The sequence below is a fragment of the Dasypus novemcinctus genome, chromosome 2, assembly GCF_030445035.2.
Source record: "Dasypus novemcinctus isolate mDasNov1 chromosome 2, mDasNov1.1.hap2, whole genome shotgun sequence".
NCBI classification, from domain to species: domain Eukaryota; kingdom Metazoa; phylum Chordata; class Mammalia; order Cingulata; family Dasypodidae; genus Dasypus; species Dasypus novemcinctus.
This window is the reverse complement of record NC_080674.1, coordinates 66,215,668-66,242,787: the sequence shown is the minus strand read 5'-3', so window position 1 is coordinate 66,242,787 and position 27,120 is coordinate 66,215,668. Positions and strand designations below refer to the sequence as shown.

The 27,120-nt window shown below is 34.4% G+C and overlaps 1 protein-coding gene across 1 annotated transcript in view; it reads right to left on the bottom strand.

The window, feature by feature from the left end:
- CWC27 (CWC27 spliceosome associated cyclophilin) overlaps nucleotides 1-27,120 on the bottom strand; it is a 312,875-nt gene that overhangs the window by 279,070 nt on the left and 6,685 nt on the right. Inside the window, exons 3-7 of the mRNA XM_058309301.2 lie at nucleotides 18,837-18,949; nucleotides 16,726-16,869; nucleotides 14,851-14,949; nucleotides 14,127-14,230; nucleotides 12,275-12,344 (exon numbers count right to left, since the gene is read on the bottom strand). Coding sequence (XP_058165284.1) covers nucleotides 12,275-12,344; nucleotides 14,127-14,230; nucleotides 14,851-14,949; nucleotides 16,726-16,869; nucleotides 18,837-18,949 — 530 coding nt within the window. The remainder of the gene's footprint in view (nucleotides 1-12,274; nucleotides 12,345-14,126; nucleotides 14,231-14,850; nucleotides 14,950-16,725; nucleotides 16,870-18,836; nucleotides 18,950-27,120) is intronic.

Below are 27,120 nucleotides of genomic sequence, written 5' to 3'. Positions count from 1 at the left end.
ATGGAACAGTAACAATCCCCCAAGTACAGGGGCTAGGATTAGTGAAGGAGGATGATCCACTGATTGGGCCATTGATACTGATGACTATGCTTATGAGCTTTTGCTCTTGAAATTGAAACTTAGCCTACTGTTGTAGGGTGCCTAAGAATTACCCACTGGGAGCATCATTGTTGCTCAAATGTGGCCTCTCCCTAAGTCAGACTCAGCATATAAACATAGCAACTTTCCCCTAGGGTAGGACATGACTCCTGGGGAATGGGCCTTATTGGCACTGAGGGACTCCTACTAAGTACCAACAAGCAAGGCAACTGCAGGAACAAAAAATAATAAAGATCATGACCAAAAAGGGGAAAAGGTAAAGTCAGATGAGTGTACATATCTAAGAGACTTCAAAGTGAGTCAGGAGGTCATTCTGGAGGTTACACTTACGCACATTTCAGCAGGATCTCATTGACCCCAAATAGTGGGGCTCCTGAGGGCTCTGGAAACATCCAGACACCATGGTCAGGGCAGATAGCTCAAGAGTTTGGTCCCTTGCCAGTGGGCCCTACTTTGGAATTTATGCTCCCCAGTGTGACAGAGTTGGACTTAGTTGTGGTTTCCCTACACAAGGCTCTTCTTTCCTTCTATTTGGACTTATAACTAGTACTAAAGTTGGTAGGTGTATGTTCAAGAGACTTAAATCTTTGGGCTGTTCATCTGCCAGCTGGGCCCTGAATCTCAAGGGAGTTGTAACACCTACTCTCCAGTTCATTGGACTCACCCAGGACAACTAACAAGGAGGAGATGATGGATAACCACATACCAAGGAACTGAGAGTATCTACAACTGCAAGCAAAGGAGTTCCATCCATCGGCCATATGGGATTGAAGCACCCCCTCAACTAAAGGTAGAGTGGTCATCACCATCACAATTTGTAAATTACCTCCCAGTTGGTAAATGAACTATGGACTAATGTAAACTTACTAGTATTCTACTATAGACTTATTGTGATGGAATGGAAGAAATATCATTGATGTGGACACAGTGGCCACTGGAATTTTCTGAGGGTAGAGAGAGGGAAAAATAGGTGTAATACAGGGGCATTTTGGGGACTTGGGAATCATCCTGAAAGACTTTACAATGACTGATACAGGCCATTATATATCTTGTCATAACCTATAGAATTGAGTAGGAGAGTGTAAACTACAATATAAACTATACCCCATGATTAGTAGCAATGCTCCAAAATGTGTTTATCAATTGCAGTGAATGTCCCACTCTAACAAAAGATGTTGCTAATGTGGGAAAATGTGGGAGTTGCGGGAGCCAGGTATATGGGAATCCCCTATATATTCTCTGTAACATTTATGTAATCTAAGTATCTTTTTAAAAATGAAATAAATGAAAGAAAAAAAAAAGAACATCTGAGGGAAGCGGATGTGGCTCAAGCAGTTGGACACCCGCCTACCACAGGGGAGGTCATGGATTGGGTTCCCAGTGCCTCCTAAAGAAGACCAGCAAGACAGTAAGCTGATGCAACAAGATTACTCAAGATAATGCAATGAAGAGACATGATGAGGAAACACAATGAGAGACACAACAAGCAGGGAGCGGAGGTGGTTCAAGCAATTGGATGCCTTCCTCCCACACGGGAGGGCCTGAGTTCTGTTCCTAATGCCTCCTAAAAACAAAATGAGCAGACAGAGAGAACAAACAACAGACACAGAGACCAGAAACCAGAACACAAACAATGGGGGGGGGGGAATAAAGGAATAAATAAAATAAATAAATAAAAAGGAACATCTGGGATGTGGCTCAAGCAGGTGAGTATCTGCTTCCCACATGGGAGGTTCTAGATTTGATCCCCAGTACCTCCTAAAAACAAAAACAAGCAACAAGCAAACAAATGAAAAGACCAACTCAGTGGAGCTAATGTGGCTCAGTGGTTGAGCATCAACTTATGATACAAGTTCTTGGGTTCAATCCCTAGCCCTGATACCAAAACAAAACAGAAACAAAAAAAGAACATCTAAATAGATGATGAAAAAGAAATTAAGAAATTCAGAAATAGAGAACTCGAACAACACTATTAACCAATTAGACCTAAAGGACATACATAGAACATTCTACCCATCTAAAGCAGAATACACATTCTTCTCAAGTACACATGGAACATTTTCCAGGACAGACCATTTATTAGGCCACAAATTAAATCTTAATAAACTTAAAAATATTGAAATTATACAAAGTATTTTCTCAGACCTCAATGGCATAAAGCCAGAAAGTAATAACTGAAAGAAAACTGGAAAATTCACAACCACACCAGCAACCAACCAAAGGGTTAAAGAAGAAATCAGAAGAGAAACTAGGAAATAACATCAGATGAACAAAAATGAAAACACATCACACTAAAACTTATGAGATGCAGCAAAGGCAGTGCTCAGGGGAAATTTTATAGCTTTAAATGCCTACATTAAAAACAAGAAAGATCAAAAATCAATAATCTAACTTTATACCTAAAAATGACTAGACTATGAAGAAAAAACCAAATGTTGAAAGAAAGAATGAAATAATACAGATTAAAGACAAGATAAATAAAATAGAGAATAGAAAAACAATAGAGAGAATCAACAAAATCAAAAATTTTTTGAAAAGATAAAAAAAAATCAACAATCATTTAGCTAAAATGACAAAGAAAAAGAGTACACAAATAACTAAAAGCAGCTATGAAAGTTGGGACATTACAACAAAACCTTACAGAGATAAAGATTAAAAGAGGATACTATGAATAATTATATGCCAAAAATCAGAAAATTTAGATGAAAAGGATGAATTCCTAGACACATCTCTGCACACAAGAAAAAGAAAATTAAAGACCAATATTCCTTACATAGAGAGATGTAAAAAACCTCAACAAAATACTGGCAAACTGAATCCAACAGTATATTAAAAGGATTATATACCATGACCTAGCAAGATTTATCCTAGGAAAGTAACGTAGTTCAACATAAGAAAATCAATCAGCATAATACACATTAAGAGAAGGAAGGAATAAAATACATGATCAATTGAGACAAAAAGGCATTGGACAAAAATCCAACATCCTTTCATGATAAAAACATAGAAAACTAAAAATAGAAGGCAGCTTTCCCAAGATGATCAAAGGTACTTATGAAAAACCCACAGTAAATGTCATATTCTATGGTAAAAGACTGAAATCTTTCCCCATAAGATCAGGAACAAGACAAGGATGCCCAATTTCACCACTGTTATTCAATAATGTACTGTAAGTTGTAGCCAAAGGAATGAGATGAAAGAAGAAACATAAGGTATCCAAATTGAAAGGAAGTCAAATTATCCCTATTAGCAGATAACATTCCCCTATATCGAGAAAATCCCAATGAATCCACAAGAAACCTAATAGAATTAATAAACAAATTCTATAAAGTTGCAGGAGATAAGAAAAACATGCAGAAATCTGCAGGGATTCTATATACTGGCAGTATTCAATCCTAAAAGGAAATCAGAAAACAATTTCATTTACAATAGCATCTAAAAGAATAAAATACCTAGGAATAAATTTAACCATGGAGGTAAAGACTTGTATACAAAAAACTAAAACACATTGCTGAAAAAAATTAAAGATAACCTAAATAAAGTACAGGGTATCCTATGTACATAGATTGGAAAACTTAATATTATGATGTCAGTACTCCCTAAAGCAATCTACAAATTCAATGCAATCCCTATAAAAATTCCAGCAGGTTTTTTTTTTGTTGTTTTTTTTTGTTTTTGCCTAAATGGAAAAGATCCTTAAATTTAAATGGAATTAATTACAAGGGCCCCCAAAACAATCTTGAAAAAGAAGAAAATTGAAAGACTCATACTTCCTAATTTCGAAACTTAACTACAAAGATACAGTAAATAAAACAATGATACGGACAAAAGGACAGACATTTAAACCAAAGGAATAGAATTAAGAGTCCAGAGGCAAATCTATACACCTAAAGCCAGTTGATTTTCAACAAATGGTACTGGACAAACTGGAAATCCACATGCTAGGGAATGAATATGGACCCCAACTCTCACTATAAGCAGACTTCAGAATCCTTACTTACAAAATGGCAATGATAATAATATCAGCCTTGCTTAATTTACATGAAAATCAAACAAGGTATGTACATAAAAATAATCTAGACCAGAATAAAACTTGACCATTTTTTGCTCATGCTTTCTTTCTCTAAAATTCCTTCTTCCTAGATCTCCAGTTATCAGTGCTCATTTTCGTCTACTCTAAGAAATATTCTTTTATTAATTCTTCCCACGTGGTTCCCTCATGGAGTTATGATCACAAATATTACAGCTGGAATTCGCCTTATACATTCTAGTCCAGCCCCCTAGTTCACAGATAAGAAACTTGTCTTAAATGTAAAATACAAATTGACACATGGGAGGAGCCTATGAATTAATCTGAAGAATGACCATTTCAAATTTTATTTAACTTTTTCAATTAAATTAGCATAGAAATATATGATCAAAAGGAATTTTTTTTGGTGTCCTTCCCACTATAGTAGACTCTGCATCCTGTAGCAGAGAAAGCAAATTGAGAAAGAACTGAAATCATTAGGAAACAGTCTCAAAGAGGGTGAAAATAAATTCAGACATTTCTTTTTAATGCCTATTCTTTCTTTATGACCCATTTTAAGGCTCTTACTTATACCATTAGATAGCAATGATTTTAGAGGAACAACAAATACCTGATATATATAAAAATAATTTTGAAACTACATAAAAGCAGCTGGCTAATTGAACGGTTTACTGATGTACAAAATACTAAATAATTAATATATAATAATAAATAAATACTAAGTGAATACAAAGTGAATCCAATGTAAAAGCTAAATAATAATAATAAATAAATACTAAGTGAATTCACTGTAAGGAACTCCACAGCAAATGCAAAACGTAAGCAAACAAACCCAAGAATATATATCATAATTACATTATTGTCTGGCACAAAGAGGCAGTGAAACAGCAGGAAATAAACAGAGTATAAGTAGAGGTGAAAGAAAGTCAGAGACATGGTACAGAGGAGCTACACTGGCCAAGAAGTTGAAAGATCAGGGTCTCCTATCATCTCGATCACTAACTAGCTCTGTGACCTTCAGCAGTCAACCAAAAAACTCTACTAGTCAAAAGGGATTTTTAACATAGTTTCCATCCCAATGTACAAATCTTCTTGACATCACTGCTGACTGATCACTCAGTGCCTCAATATTTGAAAAGAGTTTATAAACTTGCAAAGAAAAAACATTCCTTTCAAAAGGTTTCAATTATTGGAGAATTCTCTGAGGAAAAATAAAATAAAATAAAATAAAATAAATTTTTAAAAACTTACTATTTGTAATTTCCAATCATTTATCCTAGTACTACCTTCTATAATTACAAATGTACAACAAGCAATGCCCGTTACTAGGCAAACTACATAGAGTTTAGCTTAGTTACAAACAGAGCGGTAGGGAGAATACTGCCCCACCCTCCAAGATGTTCAGTCCTAATCCCCAGAACCTGTGAATATGTTACCTTATATAGCAAAAGGAACTTTTCAGATAAATTAAGGATTGGATTTTGAGATGGGGAGATTATCCTCGATCATCAGGGTAGGCCAAATGTGACCCCAAGGGTCCTTATATGAGAAAGAGGGAAGCAGGAGAGTCAGCATCAGAATGCTGTAGCATGAAAAAGACATGACCCACTGCTGAAGATGGAGAAAAGGGCCATAAGCCAAGGAATACAGGTATCCTCTAAAAACTGGAAAAGGGAAGGGAACAGATTCTCCCCTAGAACTTCCAGAAGGAAGACTGCCCTGCCAACACCTTATTTTAGCCCAGTGAAACCTATTATGGACTTCTCACCTCCAAAACCGTAAGACACTAAATGTGTGGTAATGTGTTACAGCAGCAGCAGGAAACAAATAAAAGTATGTTAACATCATTTTTAAAAATCAGTTAAATATAAACAACTGGAAAGATAAGTAAATGAAAGAAGCATTCTATGAATAGATTGGTTAATGCTCTTTACAACCACTGTGCAAACAGTCTAACAGGACTCTGTGCCATACCCACCCCCACTTCTCAACTTTTTAAGAAAGTTTAATTTCATAGGTTAGCTAGAATAGGATATAATATTCTTATTTTCTTCTCAAAAGTGGTATATTTGTCCACCAATATAACATTTTCTAGGTGAGATAAAATAAAAAGTTTTATAACCTTCAATTTGAAGTAAAAAGTTTAACATATCTTAGAGTGAAAGAAATACTATATATAACACTATAAATGTGGTACAATGCATGATCACTGTTAAAAATCTACCTACTGATGGACTTTTAAAATAAGGTACGAAACTACTCAAGCACCTGCCATTTAACTTGCCTCATAAAAACTACTTGTCTGACTGTAAGCTTTTACTTAGAAAATATTTTTTGACATTTGTAGTCAAGTTGTCCACAAAGACACATAAGTAAAATTTAAACCAAAACAGACATTTGAATGAAACTATTATTCAAGAAAGCAATGTAGGCGGGAGGGGGAAGCATCTTCTAAATAAAAACTTTTCACATATTTGAAGGACAGGATCATATTTTCACTTTTTAAAAATATTTTTACTTCTCCAAAGTATATCTAGTTCTTCAAGTATTCCCAATGTGAGATGGTTTTTGCTAGCCTCCTTAACACCCTCCCTTCATCTGGATGCTTCTAGTTTGTTAATATCCTTCTTAAATGTATTTAGAACTGAACAAAATACTGTGAATATGATCCGTATAATGCAGAGAATGTTCAAGTCCCCATTCCAGAGAACTTACTCTTGATAATTCAACTAGGGCTTACAAACTACCAAGTCTTATATGTATTCAGCTGATTTTATTGAACTAAAGTACAGAATTTATATGTAACCCTAGGATATTTCAACTTACTAGTTCAAATAATCAGACAATGTGCCCATGGGGAGAAGTATTCAGTTGCTATAAACTCATCTGACTGTACTATCTCCCGGACCACATTTCTTCATGTTGTCCCAAAGGATATCGTAAGAGACTATGACAATGTGCTTTTCTAAACTCAAGATATGATTATTATGGCATCCCTCTATTATGGAAACCTATCAAAAAGGAAATGAAGTCAGTCTGGCAAGACACTTAACTGGAGTCTCAGTTTCCTCATCTCTAAAGAAAGGAAGTTGGACTAGATCCCTTTGAGCTATAAAATTCTATGATTCTAAGAGATTTTATCAGGTAGTAAAAAGATACTGAAATATAATGACAGAAAGCTAACCCGTGTGGGAGAGGTACCGTGTCATGAGTAAATGAGTAGGGTATATCAGTGCCTGTAATACCACATTGATAATCCATAAACCAGAGGGCACTCTATCTTATTTTTCCTTTCACAAAAAGTAAAACCTCAATTCAGATTTTACCAATTATTAACTTGTGACCAGTCAGACAGTGACTGGAGGATAGTTTAATGCTATGAATCACTGAAAAAAGAAGCCTGACAGGCAAACGAATAATGAAACAATTATTTTTAAGCCATTTTGAAATATTAAATTTCATGCAACCATTGAAACTGCAAATTGTTCTTAGTCACTGTAAAAGACATTTATTTGGCCTGGGCTCTAGTTATACCCTCAAAAATAGTAAGGCTAAATTTTAAAAATATATATTTTGGGCCATACTTTGACAGTATTCAAACTACTCTACCCTTTTCTTATTAGGGTTTCATTTTACTCAAAATGTAAAATGTATTTCAAGGGTGCTCATATTCTAAATTACCGTACATAAACAAAATTTTTTTTTAAATACTCTTTTACATGAATTCTATCTAGAATTTATCCCATAAAAATATCTCTTTCTAGGGCAATTTCCTTTCTTCTAAGTTGGTAAATTTCAAACATTTTTTCAATGTTATGATATTTTTCTTAAACTAAACCTACCCCACACTCATGACATAAAGCAGACAAAAGAACTGAGTTACTTAGGCCAGAAATTCTACATAATATACCAAGACTGAATTACATGTGGAAAATGGGTCGTTGGTGGGAAATGGTATACAGAGATCTATTCCACCCATGCTCTCCAAGGCTGCTCAAACTTTGGCCCTATGGGAGTACTCAGGAAGGGCACCGGGCCCATTGTGCTGAGCTCAGTCAATAGACTGAGCTTCCAGTAAAGTTTCTCACCAGCCGTCTAGATTGCTTGAGCATGAAGGAAGCTACTTCTGCATAATAATCATAATCACATTTGAGATTATATGATGTTCTTTAGCTGAGAACAAAATACCAATGACAGCATATAGTATTATATTCTATCTTTTAAGACATTTGACTTTCAAATACATCTTACAGGATTGCACTATATATGAAAGTAAGAAATATCCATATCTTTAACTTATAACCCTAAATAGTACAAATTATAGTAACATGTTACAAAAAAGAAAAATTGAGGCTGTAAGAGACCAAGTTATCCAAGGTCACAGAAGTGAAAAGAAGTTTAAATCTGAGTCTGTATGTGATCCAGATCCATGCTATTTCTCCTCCACCACACTGATACTCAAAGATGATGCAAACTCTGTCATCAAGAAGCTCACAACCCAAGACTTCATAGAATCAATAAGGAAGAAAGTAAAGGGTATAATGTCTAAAGCGTATAGAATGAGAACATACTCATATTTCTTGCATAATAAAGTAAAAAAAGATGTTTTTAAAAGGAAAGTGTAAAGTAACATAAGAAAGGTAAAAGGTAGAGCAGAAGAAGAAAAGATTAAATTACAGAAAACTAGAAAAGACATTTAGAAAAGATGGCATTTTAGGTCTTGATAATACATAGGAATTTGACATACAGGGGTGGGGTAGGACATTTCAGGCGAAGAAAAGAACATGAACAAAGGTACAAAGAAAGGAAAATACAAAGCCTATATATAAACAACAAATACTTCAGATTGTCTAAAGCAATGTTGCCCACTATTCCCTGATAAGAACTCTAAGGAAACTCATTAAAATTACAACTTCCCAGGCCCTGCCTCAGAGACAGTGATTTGGTACATCTGGGATAGGGCCTAAGAATTCTATTTGTTTTAAAGTATCACAAGTGATTTTTTATCATCACGGAAGTTTAGGAAGCACTAGGCTAAAGGAGAGAGTAAAGTCATGAAAACAGAGACCTGCAAATAGTAGGCCAAGGAACTTGGACTTAAAGTTATACTCAGCAGTGGTTAACATTTTAATGAGGCCCCAGGAAGACTCCTCTGGCAATCATATGTTTGTAAAGAAAAGAAGAGAAAGGAGATGGGAAACCAGTTTGTAGATTGATGCAGCTGCATAGGCTAGAATAATAAAGGCCTGAACAAGGATAGTAGCAAAAGAAAAGAAAAGAAAAAGATAAATTTGAGATACACTGTGGATAAAAAATTCCTAGGATAGCAACTTAGAAGTATAGAGAAAAAAAGTATGAAAAAGTCAGAACTGAATATAAAATTCTGTTTTAAAGAATTCTTTTCACAGGAAATAGACACATAAATCACAGAACAGGTAGAACTCTGGGAAGAAAAGGTAATGAGTTAAGCTTTGGGTAACTAATCAGATACTCAAATAGAGAGATGACAAGTAGGCAGCTTCAGAAAAGGAGGGAAACTAGCTACAGATATAGATTTGAGAGTCAGATACAAACATTTGGTGATAATTTTATTATTAATACATAGGAGCCCCACATTAAAAAGACAAATGAGAGAATTATGACAACAAAATGCCAGGGTATAAAAGTCATTTGAGGGAAGCAGACTTGGCCCAGTGGTTAGGGCATCCGTCTACCACATGGGAGGTCCGTGGTTCAAACCCTGGGCCTCCTTGACCCGTGTGGAGCTGGCCCATGTGCAGTGCTGATGTGCGCCAGGAGTGCCGTGCCACGCAGGGTTGCCCCCGCATAGGGGAACCCCATGCACAAGGAGTGCACCCTGTAAGGAGAGCCACCCAGCACAAAACAAAGTTCAGCCTGCCTGCCCAAGAATGGCGCCACACACACGGAGAGCTGACGCAGCAAGATGACGCAACAAAAAGAAACACAGACATAACAGGATGATGTAACAAAAAGAAACACAGATTCCCGTGCTGCTGACAACAACAGAAGCGGACAAAGAACACGCAGCAAATGGACACAGAGAACAGACAAGTGTGGGGGGGGGAAGGGGAGAGAAATAAATAAAAATAAATCTTTAAAATAAAAAAGTCATTTGATAATGGACTTTGGGTTTCAATTACCTTGATAGAGAAGAATGATTTTACTTAGTCTTTTCTCAGTTTGAAGTGTGTGTCAGGTTTAAGAGAGAAAATAAAGGACCAGGTAGCACTATCTGTGGTAGTAGTCTTTCACATTTCAATCTTATAGCAAACACAAACTGCTTTGGGAGTACCAAGTTCAGTATAATTTAACCATACGATTTTCTCTCTATGCAATAGAAAGCAGCAGAAAGAAGGTATGTTTTGAACATTTAACATATGCTATTGCTACAAATAGAATTCAAACGAATTTCCTAGCAACATCACTCTCAAAGGAATTGTGAACAAAACTTAGTTTTGATGAGAAATTTAACTACAACAAGATTGGCAAAAAAACCCCACAAAACTCCTTTCTCTCAACCTTGCTCTCCAAGGTTGCTCAAGTTACTATGGGGACCCACTGGAAGTTAGGCAAAGGCACCAGACTAACTGCACTGAGCACAGCTCCCTTCCACTCCAGAGTGCGACGCTACTAGTCAAGTTTCTCACCAGCCCTCCCAATGGCTAGGACTTGAAGGAGGCGGCTTCTACTGCAATCACAATCATATCAGAGACTTAAAGAGATAGTAAACACCTAGTTCAAAATTCTGGTTCTTTTACCTCCTAATTATAAGATCTTTGACAAGCAACTTAATCTCTCTGAGGATCAGCTTCTTCATCTACAAAATAGGAAACAACTCTATCATAGGGTAGTTACAGGGGTTACATAAAATAAATATTTAACACAATTAGAAGATGAGAAAAGCATTATAATACATTATGATGCGTGCTTTAATGGGCACAGAGAGATTACCATGAAGTACCCAGCACAGTCTGGGTGCAGTTTTTGGGAAAATGATGGAGGTAGTCAGGTGATAGTAGAGTTAATTTTTAAAGTAAAAACAAAAGTTAGCCAAATAAAGAAGGGAGCACACTCCAAGCAGAAGGCCAGAGAGTGAGATAAAGCGGTGGTGGAGGGGAAGACATGGGATATGCAAGGAAAATTGACATAATTGGGAAACATGAAAAAGGAAACCCTAGCAATGTCCAGATCTAACATTCTGGTTTTGTCCATTCACAAATACTGCCACAGCGCCATGACATATACTAAATCTTTCATTTTGCTGAGCCACAAATTCAAATAATGAATAATGCAAGACTGGTGCTCAAGAATGAACAATTTAGTGAATGAGCCTGGTTGACTTCCCAATATAACCATATTAATGAGACTTTGTTATTCTCTATTTGTTCCAAACCAGCACATTTCAAAATACTTTATTGCTTTACCCTTCGGTGCTTTTCAAATGTTTTGAGATATAGTCCTAACAAATGACAAGGCTCTCCTGCAGGTCGGTATAGCTAAGGACAATTAAAGAAGCATGGGGTATGTGGCTGGTGAGGTCAGCAGGCGTCAAACCAGGGAGGCCTTGTATGATAGGCTAAGGAATTTGGACTTAATCTAAAAAGCAGTAGTTACCCACAAAGAGATTTTAAGCTGTGTAAAAAAAGGAATGGAAGGGAGGGAGGGAAGAAAGGAAGAAGGGTATGGGATCAGATTTATATTTTAGAAAATTGACTCTGTAACACGGTAGAGGATGAATTATGGGTAGGAGTCTGAAGGGAATGGTATTCATCACAAAAGTCCAGGTTAGCAATGATTGCTTGGAGATAGAATAATGACAGCAGAACTAGAGAATAATTCCAAAAGATATCTACAAGATAAGATCAGTAGCATGTAAACATTAATTCATCCAATATTTACTAAGCATCTCCTAAATAGAGGTAACTCAGAAGCAGACACAGGAAAACACATACAAGCAACTAACTGGATATGGGTAGTGAAAGATAAAGGAAAGAAGATGACTTCTGAGATATTGGAGTGATACCATGTAAAAGGTGCTGTGCCAGGTGTAGCAGGGGATACAAAGTAAGACATAGACCCCAATCTCTTGTTTAATTCAGAACAAAGAGCAAATTAGAGTTTTACCTGACTAACTCGATTTACTTCCTCCTCTTCTTCTTCAGCTTCTTCTCCAAATGAAAGTAAATTAAAATTTCTAGTCAAAAAACAAAAAAGAAAGGAAAAAAGAATGAAAAAAGTTAAATTTATCTATATCCTATTTCAAAACAGAATTTACAAGAATAAACATTCTATTTAACAAAAAAATGGTATTACCAGGCATTCAGCAGAAACATACTAAGGATTTTATAGACAAACTAAGGTTTTGGCTTCAAACCACAGACACTACATATTAAGTAGGCTAACTTAATGACCAGAAACCTAGCATGAGCACTACCATTAAGTGTTCTGAGTCAACCAAGACAGAAACAGTTAGGCTTTTTATACTTATCAAAACTTGTAGCAAATGGAGATTTCTGAAAAACTAATAAATACAGCCCTAAGAACACTGTAAGTGGTAAGCAATGACTCTCATAATTTCCAAAATGTCTTTATATTTTAAAATAATAAGTTACATAAAATTGTCAGACAAAAAGATGTAAGAAACTTAACTAAAAAATAGCCCATGGAGAGAAAAAACTAAGTTTGTCTCCTGTGATGCTTTAAATAAAGTAAGAAATCCCAAGGAAAATAAATGACAAATTATGAAAACTCTCTCACAAATATTAGAAAAATAAAAGATGTGGCAATGAAATAGGATTTTTTTCCCAAAATATAGATGCAATCAATTGCCACAGCATTCCTATAACACATTTGCTACATATTTTTTTTTAATGAAAAACTTTTCAGCTTTTCGTCAAGATAACTTATGGGGATAAACTACTGTTTGTGAGTATAATGACAGAGACATTCCATCCAGAAATAAATTGGTGAAAATAAATGAATCAAAGAATAAAAGTAAATCAAATACGTAGCTATTTAAGAAGTTATTTTGCCACTAGGCATCACCTGCATAAGGTGTCTGGCTCATGTCTGACAGTTTATCAAAGCAATTGATTTACTTATTTTGTAGGATTTCAAGAGTGAAAAATCTAGCATTTACTGAACACCTATTGAATTGCATGCTTTCACATGCTTGCTTTCACATTGCATGCTTCTAATTTAATCGACATAACAACCAGGTGTTGTACTTAGTTATCATCTCCATTTTACAAGATGATCTCTTATTAACTGCTTTAGGCAAAATTACACTTAGAACTGTATGATTCTAAGTACACTATAACCCCTAATATAGATGCTATAATTCAGTAAAAAAGTAAGCTGAAATCCAACTCTGTGATATCCATTTTAATAAAACAGACAAAATCAATAATATAAAGAACAATGTCCATAAACTACTGAAACTTTTTTTTTTCTTAGTTTCTACTTTTGGAACACTATCCTCAGGAAATAATCCAAAACACAGAAACAGCTTTAAGTATAAATATATTTATAATAAGGTTACTTTTAATAGCAACAAAAAAAAGAAAAAGTTAAATAAATTATGCAATTACGCAATCATTCAAAATACCCTTTATACATTTTTCTACTTTCCAAGTTCTTTATATTAAACATATATTAATTCAGAAACAAGTAAAAATCAAAAAAAGTTTCTCAATAGCTTGGTTTAATGATCATAAAATAATTGTCTATTTGTTAACAAAGATTTCATATGGACTTCTGAGAGATACTTTTTTTTAGCTTAAGTTTAAGTTATATACTGTACTTGCATACAAGAAATGCTCATTTAGTAAAAATACACAAACATAACTCAGCTTTTTCCATAGTCTAAACCAGCCTTTTCCTAGTTAATGAACAATTGCTACATAAGAAAATAAATTGAACTAAACGAGTTAGTATTGCTTTTCAAGCTGAAGAAATATCTTCCTAGTGTGATTACTTTGTGCCTTTGGGTTTCAATTTCTTTACTTCCTCCTCTGGTTTCTCTTTTTTCAGCTTTTTAATTTCCCTTGGAATGATGTCATCAAAAGGATTAAACAAAACCTAGGAAAAGAAAGATTTTGAAAACATTATTCCATTTCTGAAATTTCACAAAAAAATGAAAAACCAATATTTAATTGTGTTAACCTTGGTGTCTATATTTTTCCCCACATAACCATTATTTGTACAGTGACAGTGATATACATATTACATAGAGTACTTATACTACAGAGACCTCATTGGATGGTCCTAATAACCCTATGTTATTAAGTAAGGGAGATTTTATCCCTATTTTACAATAGGGAAAAAATAGTCAAGAAAACTTAAATGATTCACAGTGAGAAAGACAAACTCATATGTCTTGACTTCAAATCAAATGCTCTAAAGGATCTTGCTTCCTCAAAAAAGAATAATTCTTAAATTACCTATCAAGCCACTTCATGGGCTAAAAAAACCTAATTCCTTTTTCAAGTATGAGTTTTTTTATTCATTGGATTATCAGATAAGGTTTCATCTTTAAATCCAACACTTTCAACTTAAAAAATTCTTAATTAGAAATTGTGCCTAAGTAAATTACAGAGATAAAATCTGAGTAATTTAGTATTAAGTCTTCATCCAATAGTTAATTGATTCCTCTTACATGACAATTTAAGTACCACATCTTATAATGATAATGCTCCTACCTCACAACTTTTTATTTTGTGTGGATTACGTGGTCTTTCTTCCCCATCAATGTCTACTTCTGTCAGTCTCAGCATGTTATACACTGTATCTCCTGTCACCTGTCGAATGAAAATGAAAATTTAATTGCAAATATTCTTGCATTAATTCTTTGAAATGAGGAGGGACTTTTAAAAATACTTTAAAATTCTAAGTGAAAGAAACTAGACAAAAGGTACTACATATTATTTGACTCTATCTATACAAAACATAAATAAAAATAAATTAGAGAGAAACAGAATAGCAGCTATGTACAGCAAGGGAAGCAGAGAGAAATTCAGAGGTGATTATTAAGGGGTAAAGTTCTTTTTGTTTGTTTTTTATTGATTATTATTTTTATTATTGGAATAATAAAAATGCTCTAATAATGACTTTAGTGATGAATGCACAACTATGTGACTATACTAAATACCACTGATTGTACACTTTGGGTGGACTGTATGGTTTATTAATATGTATCAATAAAACTGATTAAAAATAATTTTAAAATAATTAAAAGGGAATTTAATAGCAAATAAAACAGTGAAAGTTAATTCCTATGATAAGAGCTTTGAGACATTATCTTAATTAACCCTCACAAACATCTTAAAAGTAGATACTGGGAAACAAATGGCACTCAAGCAGTTGGGCACCCACCTACCACAAGGGAGGTCCTGGGTTTGATTCTTGGTGTCTCCTAAAAACAACAACAACAAAAAAAAACCAACAAGCACACAACAAAAAAACACAGAGGGCAGACAACGAGGGCAAACAATGGCAGGGGCAGGGGTAAAAATAAACAAAATAAATCTTTAAAAAAAAATGTAGATACTACCATTATCTTCTTCCTACAGGCAAGAAAATTGAGACTCACAGAAGTTATATAGCCAGCACTGAAGGTATTTCTGATTTCTAACCACTATGTTATACTTTGTCTCTAATGTATAAGTTATATATTATCTACTGTAAAAAAATGGTACAGCATAGCAATCTCATTTTCATTTGATTATACACTTATCTTTTAGAAATAATAGGGGGTATTCTATGAACATCAGACTGCTTATGGTGGAGTGGCTAGAAAAAATGTGCCAATGCATATTGTTTAATCCATGTTGTTAAGTATTAAGCAACAACAAGATTGCATTTCGTGCTTACAGCTTGACTCCTTTCATCCATCATTGCTCAAAAATTTTTAAACAACTCCACTTTTCCATTTGTGCATTTGTGCTAATTCTGTTTTATCCTTTTCAGCATCTTTTTGAACCACCAGAGGGAGCTGGCACACTAGTGAAGTCTAATGTGCCAAGCCTGAAATAGATAGGAAGAGAGAAGAGTAATAGAAGAGAACCTTCAGAATCCCTGTTTAATGAAAATTGTTGAAAGTTCAATGGAAAGGACATTCCCTGGTATGACATTAAATGTGAGCATGATTAAATTTTCAAAATAACATGTCCAGGAAAAAAATCTAATGTCAATACAATTTCTACTTTAAAATTAAAGAAGTCATCATTTATAAATTTTAACTACTAAATGTGATTTCCTAAGTCTTTCTAAAAATATAAAGACAATACTGACTGAATGACAAATTTTAAAGTTATAACCAATGACTTACTCATTTGAAACACACAAAAAAGAGTTGAGGCGGTCCTTCACAGTTCATTGTATATTCTCCATATATACTTCATTATGTACAGATTCTCACAGGAATCTATTCCAACAGTTTTAAAAATAATAAGTAAATATTCTAGGGAAAATTTTTACAAAGGTGGCTCTTAGAGCAGTTGATTGTATATATAGTAGAAGACCAAAGAAAAACATAACTAAACCAAACCAAAGATTTAAAATAATTGGGCACCAACCTTTCCAAAGATGGTGTGCTTATTGTTAAGTTCATCTGCTCGACCCAGTGTAAAGAAAAACTGGCTGCCATTATCATGTGGGCCAGCATTTGCCATGGCAACCAGTCCTCTCCGATTAAAGCGCAACCGTGAGTGAAATTCATCCTGAAGCACAAAAAGTAAAAGGTTTAGTGAATGAACTCAGTTACAATAAGTCCCTTCATACTCAGTTGTTCAGCTGACCAGCAAGATGTCAGATAATTTGCAATTTAAAAAATGAAGTGCTTTTATTTAACTGATTTTTAAGGATAATCAAATCCAATATTTACTATCCCTTCAATGCTACTGAACTTGACTTCATTATCTTTTTTGTTTTTTTCTTTTTTTTTCTCTTCCTTTCTTCAATATCTTTTAAGTATTTTCTAGATATACCCATTTTTAGTTAATTTAGACGATTTTGTAGAAAGCTGAATTCTAAAACATAGAGAAAGGGTACTCAAAGGGGAATGGATTTCTAAGAATTAGTCCCCTCGTCTTCCCATCCCTCAGTCATCTAAACTTTTAGAACCTTCTGTAATTTCTCCAAGAAAGCTACCTTTGAGCCCTGGAGGACTCCTGAACTAGTACCCCTTCCACCCCACAGCTCCCCCCTCCATTGTAATTGTCAAGGAATAATTGTTTTCTTCTTTCTTTAATTTTAGCAATCTACTATGATTGTTATATGATCTTACTGTGTTTTTTAAAGTCCTAAATTGAATCTTCTCAGACCTGGCACTAATCCCATTTGCTAGTTTTCAAAAAGTGAGGAGGAAGCCTTTCTAAGGTGGTTTTCTTGCTGGAATACGGCTACATAATATTATACACAAGTCTCAGATAACAGAATTTCCATCCAGACCTCAAACTAGACTCACTTATAAATTATGTAATAAATGTTTTTCAGAAAGGAAGTTATTTTTCTTTAACAAATACTTATTATTTGATTTGAACTCAAAAGAACTATTTGGAATACTATCATTACATTGTATTAAAAATGACAATTGAGGGAAGCGGCTGTGGCTCAATCAATTGGGTTCCCGTCTACCATATGGGAGGTCCTGGGTTCATGTCCCAGGGCCTTCTTGTGAAGGCAAGCTGGCCTGTGCCCATAGAGGGCTGATGGCCCATACCCACATAGAGCTGGCACAACAAGATGATGCAAAAAAGGGAGACAAGCAGACACAGAACACACGGCGAATGGACACACAGAGCAGACAGCAAAACAAGCCAAAAGGGGGGGGGGAATAAATAAATAAATAAATAATCTAAAAAAAAAAAAAAAAGACAATTGAAAATTTAACAAGATAACTGTATAACCGTAAAATTATAAAGCAAAAATCACAAGTCATAATAGAAAGGAATTATCAAAAAGAACTATTATGTTGCAACAAATAACAGAATAGAGGAATGCTTCCTACTAAATGGAGGCTCTAAGATCATGAGACATCTCTTCTGGTAAAATATAAAACAGTCTAACAATGATATCTGAGACTTCTTTAATAGCAGTTCCACATTTTCTAAGGCCAATATCATCTGGACATTAAAGCAAACAGTTCAAGTGTTTTTCTCAAGAATCATAGGGTGACCCAGTAAAGATGAAATGAAACCTTAGCCACTCTACCCCATTAATATGAACACAATGTCTTCAGAAACTCCCATATTTTAAAAGCCAGTTATAGTTCATCATTCAAAGAATGACACTGTAGTCTATTGTGTTAATTTAGAATTTCATGTAGTGTTTAAATAAAATTTTTAAAATAGGATAGCATATACAATGTTCTGAGAGCTGCAGAGATCAGGTATAGACACTGAAAAACATGGTACATAGTCTTTTTTTCTGATGTTTTTCTCACTACCAACTTTAGCTCCATCTGAACTCAATCTAGTATAAAACCCTAACAATATAACAACCTAGAAAAACTGCTTGATAGGTTAAGTGTTGCTCTTATACCCATATAATCCTAAATATGTGACAAACACTTAACTGATTTTGTGTACTAATGTAAATTGTTTTTTTCTTCTTGTGGGGTCCAATCATCTTCAATTGATCAAACCAAGCTGACTGGCAAATAAATAATGTAATAATTCAGTCTCACCTTGAATGGCGCCCCATAGATGGACTCTCCACCAGTCCCTGTGCCAGTAGGATCTCCTCCTTGGACTATAAATCCAGGTACAACTCTATGGAAAATGGTGTTGTCATAATAAGCTGGGAAAAAAATTAAAAACAATTATCAAAATCTAAAACTAATTGCATCTACAGTTATAGATTTAATACAGCTAGAATCATAAGAACCTTTTCTTCCTCCTTACTTGTAGAACATCTACTCAAAATAACATAAATTTTTTAAAAATAAAACATTACATTTTATTAAGCAGACTCCTTATTCAAATATTAAAGTTTTACATTTTGTAAGTCTCACTGTATTTTTTTAAAAGATTTATTTATTTCTCCCACACATGCATTGTCTGCTCTCTGTGTCCATTCGCTGTGTCTTCTTCTGCCTGCTTGTCTACTCTTTAGGCAGCACAGGGAACCAATCCTGGGACCTTCCAGAGTGGGAGACAGGTGTTCAATCTCTTGTGCCACCTCAGATCCCTGGTCTGCTGCGTCCCTTATTGTCTCTCCACTGTGTCTCATTTTGTTGTGTCATGTCGCAGCACCAGCTCTCTGCTCGGGCCGCTTGCCGCACAGGTCAGCACTCCTGCGTGGGCCAGCATTCCATTAGGGCCAGCTCACCACATAAGCCAGTACTCCACATGGGCCCACTCTCTTTTAGGGTCAGCTCGCCATGCAGGCCAGTTTGCCTTCACCAAGAGGGCCCAGGAATCAAACTCTGGACCTCCCGTATGGCAGACCAGAGCCCAACTGTCTGAGCCACATATGCCTCCCCTCATTCTATTTTTATAAAATTAATAAACTAAATACATACAATAGAATATTATTTGGCAATAAAATGGGATGAAGTACTGATCCATGCTACACAACAGATGAACCTTGAAAATGTTATGCTCAAAGTGAAAGAAGCCAGTCACAAAAGACTGCATATTATATGAGTCCTTTTATATGAAATGTCCAGAATAGGCAAATCTTTAGAAACAAAAAGTATATGATGGTTGCCTGGAGCTGGAAGAAGGGAAGGTTCGAGAAAATGTAGAGTGACTGTTAATAGTACAGGGTTCCTTTTGGGGGTTACAAAATATCCTGTAGCCAATTTTAGTGATGACTGCACAACTCTAAGAATATACTAAAAATCATTGAATTGTATATATATACACACACACATATTTTAAATGCGTGAATTGTATGGTATGTGAATATCTCAGTAAGTTCTCATTCTAAAAAATAATTAGCTATGAAGATTCATTCATTTATAAAGTGGTTCAGAATATTAAAAGTACAGATGTCAAATAATCAAGAGAAAGGTCCTAAAGCCTAGAAGATAATTAAGAGGAATAAAAAACACAATAATTGTAGGTAGTAGTATGATTGGGGAAAAACTAGACATACCCAAGAGAAAACATTTAATAAAAGGTAACCCAAAGATAATGAGAAATTCTTTTCTACTTAGATGATTAACTGGCTAAAGGGAGAAGGTGATTCTAATGGTATGATCCACCTTAATATATTCCAAGTCCACGATAATTCATAGAAGTTAAAGGGGAATATATTAATTGAAAAAGATCATTTCTAAATAGACCATGACATATTTAACTACAAGAGCCATTTATCCAAATATGAAAAACCATGAAGACAAAATACTTAACTGAAAATTGCTACCTATTATGTTCAGAATGACTATGACTAGAAATTGAAACATATTGTTTTTAATTTGTAATCATTTTATAAGCCGGTAAACTAGTCATGGCAAATACCAGAAGGAGATGTTTTTTAAAAAAAATAAATAAAAGTATATACTGCACCACACAAAGAATGAACCCTGATAAAAATTATGGATTATATTAATAATATGATTATAACAATTTTGTTCCATCAATTGTAAGCAAGGTACCACACTAATGTAAAATGTTAATAATGGAAAATTGGTTGATTGAGAGTGGTATATTTAGGAACTCTACTTTCAGCATGATCTTTCTATAAATATACAACTACTTGAATAAAAAAATTTAAATACATACATAACTTCCATAACTATGAAGATCAAAACTAACAAAAAATACTTCATTCTCAAAACACCAGTGTCCAGTAACACAGAACAACACGGGGCAGGCATATGAGGAATTAAATTTTTCTGAAGAATCCTGTTAGAAACTTATAAATAGAACACTGGATCTGAGCTCTAATCTGATATACCAGTGCTTACATTAGCAATCTATCATTTTAAATACTTTTTAAATTTCAATAAAGAATATTAATGGTAATACATGAGCACTATATAGGTGATATAGTAAAAGATTTTAAGTTTTGTGTCCCACTTAACGTAAGACTTATTTCTCGGTATTGGGATATTATAGGCATGGTCAAAGAGAAATGGACTGTTTTTATCTTCTAAATTTATATTCTTTTCAAGATTTCATAATAATGGCTATACCTGAGTTTAAGGCTTTCAGAGTCTTTCAACTTCTTCAACAGCTTTTTTATGCTTGCTGGTCCAAGTATTGAAAAAAAGTAGTCCTGCTGTTGCTGAAAATCAGGTCTTCTTTTGATAAAATTATAAACAGTCACCTATTTCATATATAGTATATAGGCCCTTTCCTCATCAAGATCTAATCTGCTTTCTTCTGTGTTGAAGATCTTCAGGGAACTCTGTACATACAGTTCTTAGTGCTTATTTTGTTTTGATTTCTGTCTTCCTATAGGTCTTTTAGTGAAGAACTGAGATAATGTTCTTGAGAAACTAAAGCCATAGTAGGTATAATGAATAATCTTTACCACTTTCACAATGGACAAATTATTTCAATAAAAGTAGCTTTTTCTGTGGCACCAGGTACACTTCACCAATGCCAGCCACCTCATCAAAGGTCCATCTCCCACCAACCGCAAGAAGAATTAGCTACACATACATTTTTACAAAAAGCAAAGTTGTCATTATTTTGTTTTGTTTTTCTTTCCAGGAGACTCTCAAACTCTAAATTACAGTTTCCAAAATAAAAATAAGAGATGTTGGTATAGATGAGTTGCTTACAATAGGAGATTTTGCCTTGGGAACATTTGGCAAAGTGTGCAAACATTTTTGGTTATCACAACCAGGAGGAGAGATTGCTGCTGGTATCTAGTAGGAAGAAGTGCAGGATACCACTAAACATTCTACAATACACAGTACAGACCCCACAACAAATAATTATCCAGCCCAAAATGTCAACAGTGGCAAGACTGAGAAACCCTAGTAGAGACAAATACCTTAGTTTCTACTTCTTCCTCTTCTTTCTATAGAAAATTAATTCTTAATACACAAGCAATATACAAACCCACAATAGATCACAATTATTTATTGATTATACATCTAGACCATCAATGTACTCCCTAAGGAAACTTCCAATATGATTAAGTCCAGGTAGACTCTTAATTTGCTCAATGATTGAAAGTAACAATTTCTATTTATACATAAATATATAATTTAGAAGTCATAAACATAGGAGAGATCATATATAATCCCCTATAGTACTATCTGGAAGTTAAAATCATCAGGGAGTCTTCATAGACAAAAAAAAAGAGATAACTTGGGTATGTTAGAAACATGGCATCTCAGGCAAAGCATGAGCAAAGAATGGGTGGGGATGGCAGAACAAGAATTAAGGTATGTTTGAATCGGAACGTTTATATTAAAAAATGGCAACAAATGAGATTGGCTAGTTGAGGTGAAGCCAATTAGTGAGTTTAGTCATGATTCAAAGCTAGGGATTACAAAGCAGAAAGATGGGAAAGAGGGTGAGTTCCTGAAGAACTGAGTTGCAAAACTGCCTAATACCAGATTTCTTGACATGTATATTGATAGATTTCTTGGCCATTTGAGTTGAGTCTTCTATTACTAGCAACTGAAAACATCCTAACTCATTCCATTTCAAATATTTTTCAAGTGCCTACTATGGGCCAGGCACTGTACTGATACAATTATTGACACAATTCATAAAGTGTATCTACTACAGCAACTTGATAGCATACTCATCATTATTTACGTTTTCAAGGTATAAATGGATATAATATCCATATTTTTTAAAATGTAATGTGTAATCTAACAATTACATCCAGTACATAGGACAGACTGGAAGAAGTAGAAAGGAAGAACATAGGAGATTGGAAGAGGAAGAAAGAGGTAGAAAGGGATTGATTTTATCAGTCCCTTTTCCCGTTAAGAGCTGTTGGGCTATATTCACCAGAGCACTCTAGCACAAACAAGTTTCCCCTGGCTGACAAGAAGAAACTGTAAAACCAAGCAATGTAAAAGTATATCTCCTACATCCAAAAGTGGCCACTTAGTCAGACTAACACTGTAATGGCAGTTAGAAGTTCTGAGCCTTGCCTCTTCTTAGTCATGGTGATCTCAAACTCAATTTTCTCATTATAAAAGGAAATAATATAAGTCATAGGTTCTTGAAGATTAAACAAGACAATGTGAAGCCATCCTACAAATCGTCACATTCTACACAAATGTAAAATCAAACTTTAATATTATTTGCTCAAATTCTATAAATTCATATTCAAATTTAAATATAGAACATACTCCAATATACATCATAAAATGAAAATATTCTCTTAGGGCCATAATATGCCACATTCAAAATCCAGTCAGTCAACCATATGACAAAGCAATCCCAGTCCTAGGTACACAACAAAAGACTGAAAACCAGGACTCAAACTGGTACTCCCGCAACAATGTTCATAGTGTCATTATTCACAATAATAGACTCTTAATATTACAAGAAAATTCTAAAGTAAAGTAGCAGCACAAAGGGTAGAGGAAATAGAATAGATTTAGAAATACTGAAGATGACGATAATGACAACAATGTACATAACAATGGCTGGCATGTACTGCAGCCTTGCTGTATACCAGGTACTGTTCCAAGTGATCAAGGCATCTCAACCTCAATTTGCATGGGAATCACCCAGAGACCTTCCTAAAAATCAGATTCTATAGGTCTAGGGTGGGCCCAAGATTAGGTATTTGAACAAGGTGCTGTTGATGTTGCTGGTCCAAAGAAATTCTTTAAGAAGCAAAATAGAATAATTCTACTATATGGAATAAAAGGATTCGGTATTGGGCTGCATTCAGAAATATGGAAGATAAGGGAGTAAGTATAATTCTAACCTTGGATGACCAGGGAGTGGTGATATCATTTTCTGAGATTAGGAAAACAGAAGAAGAAAAAGTTGTGGGCAGGAAAAAGAATGAGTTCAGTTTTAGACATGCTAACTTGGAGATACCTATAAGACATCTAGGTGGTGAGGTCCAGTTGACAGATAAGTAACCAAGAGTACGGTCTAGAAGTTAGGAAATCATATGAAGTATTTGAAGCTATAGGTTAATGAGCATGGTTTGTCAATTTTCTTAACCTATGACTGCTTTGGATGAATAAAATCCCAACCTGTCCTAGGAAGGCATGCCCCCATTTAAGATCACTGTTTTCATTTGCCCCTATTTAAAGACAGAACAGGTTAGCAATCAAGAGGCAGACTCAAGGCTCTGGCTTCAAATCCCAGTATTGCAATTCTGGATAAGTTAATTAATCTTTTGAGGCCTCAGTTTCCTCATCTATACATAGAACAGTCCTTGGCACAAAGTATTCTATAAGTATTTGCTATATTATTTATCAGCTAAGATTCAGTCAAGTTTTTCCTTTCTGTATTTTGAATTACAAAGCAATAGTCTATTTAATTACCTAAATATAAAAATGTAAGGATTTTCAATGAAAGTACTCACATTCTCAGTTCTGGAATGATCTGACCATACTTAATGCCATACCAAAAGGACATGAACAATCCTCCCCAAAGTTAAGAATCACTGGTAGTTAAAGGAGTGCTCTGGGAACACCAATTCTTAAGGAGTAAGCAGAGATGAAGAATCCACAAAGGAGACTCAAAATGAAAAGGCAGAGTTAAAAAGAAAAACAAAATGCAAAAGAGACAGCACTTAGGTTCACAGGATAAAGAGAGTTTTGCAAGTGCAATTTTTTTTTTTTAATATAGGAAAACTTTGGCTTTGTTTATACCTAAAAAGAAACAGCCAGTCCACAGGCAGCAGTGGAGGAAAAGGAAAAGAGGAGAGAAAGAGGAAGGAACAGAGAAGTAGGAGAAAGGCAAAGGGGAAAAAGGAGAAGAGGGGAGATGGGAGAGGACCGACTGGGAATAACAGATAACTGGTGAAGCATGGACCCTGAAGAGATGAAGAGACAAGGAAGGAAAACACAAGTAAAGAAATAAAAATTCACATAAAGTATAAAATACTTGAATTTCTTATCCATTTTCCTTCTTGTTCTCCACTTTACTTTGCAGACTTGAAGTTTTACTCCTTCCTCATACTTTCAGAGGAACTGATTAATTTATTAAGTTAACAAGCCTCCCTTTTTTCCCTTATAATATATATTTAAACCAACCTTTTAGTTGTTGTTTGTTTAGTTTTTTTAATTTCCACTCATTTTAAACATTCACCTAACTATATGGCAAAGACCTGAAGATCAAGATACAGTTTGTGTAACTGTATATCTTTTGGTTTCATAAAGACTATGAACCTCCCTTTCACTGTGAACACTACCTTAATTGAGAAATATATCTCAGGCTGTGCTCTGACTTGCTCGTGTTTTTAATCATTCACTTTTTAATTCTGGCAACCATGCCTTTTAAAAGTAGCGATATGAGTGTACAAATGTAGATATATTATGATTGTTTTCATTGAAAATGGGGCTCTCTGAACTAATAGTTTTAAAACCTTCCTTTATTCATTTAGAAATATCTGTGTTTAAATCAGTCTTCACTGGCTTCCTATTAGCCTTTCCAACAATAATCTATCTCTGACTTGTTCATTTTAGAGAATTGCTCTAGTTATTTTTCTTATCTTTCTATTTTCTTTATTTTTATTAGAGAAGTTGTGGGTTTACAGAAAAATCATGCCTAAAATATAGGGTTCCCATATACCATATCCTATTATTAACATCTTGCACTGGTATAGTTACATGTTACAAAGGATGATAGCAAATTTTTGAAATTGTACTATTAACTATAATCCATTCCATAGATCTCTTTTAAAAATTCTTATTCTAGTAACATATACAACCTAAAATTTCCCCTTTTAATCACATTCAGATATATAATTCAGTGCCGTTAATATGTTCACACTTCTGTGATATTTATTTATTTTTTCCCCTTGAACTCTTATAAATAGTAGGGTAATTTTTTTCTTGTAACTAAATTTTGACCTCATCTAACTTAAGAAACTCATTTTTTCTTCCTTGTCATATTGTATCCAGCTGTTTTCCTGTGTCTTCCTTTACCTGGTTGTGGATCCCAACTTATGATTCATTCTTTCTATTGTTTATATACTTTTACTCTCCTCCTATAAAATTTGAGCTTCTGAGTCTTTAAAACTTCTTTCCAGAAACAAGTCTGACTTCTCTGTGTCTCCAGTGTTTCTTAGCTACTGACACTTATTTAAAGTTTCTCTGACTGAACTACTACCTGTCTGACACTATTTCCTTCCTGCCTGTTATGGTAGTTATTAATAATGGCCTTTGCAGATATTTTTCTCATTTTTTTTTGGTCTAGATAGATTTTGTTCTTTAAATTGTCCCTTGGTAATTACCTATTTATCTAATTTTCCATTTGGAGAGCTCTCACTGTACCCTACTACTGGTTATTTTGGATTCTCTTTAGAGACCCAAAATACTGATTCCTAATACCTCAAAAAGGTATGCCTGTCTCTAAAAATTGGATTTAACTTTGAAGAACAAAAATTTACACCACTGGAGATATTCAAAACCATAGGCAATATATTCTAAAAACCAAGAAGAAATTCTAAAACTGTTTGTAATGTTTAGTTTTCTTAAGAGAATATTATGAAGGGAAAAACACTTAAGCAGATCTATAATCCTGTAAAGTTTGTTAAAAAAAGAAAAATAAAACACTGTATGACTCAAAAGTAAAAAAAAAAAAAAATACAAGCGACACTAACAATAGCAACTGAATACTCAATGGAAAGATTTCTGAAGAAAGTGGAATTTTGAACAGACATTTAAAAAATGGTTAAAACTTGAACAATAAAGAGGAAAAGAGAAGGTATTCAAAAAGAACTAGTATGGGGATAAAGATGAAAGTGGAAATGGGAAGGAACTGTTTAGGAAATAAAGATAGTGCTCAACTGAAATCATGGCATTAGTGCAATGAAAAATAAAATTGGAAAGCTAGGAAATCAAGTTGTCTAAAAAT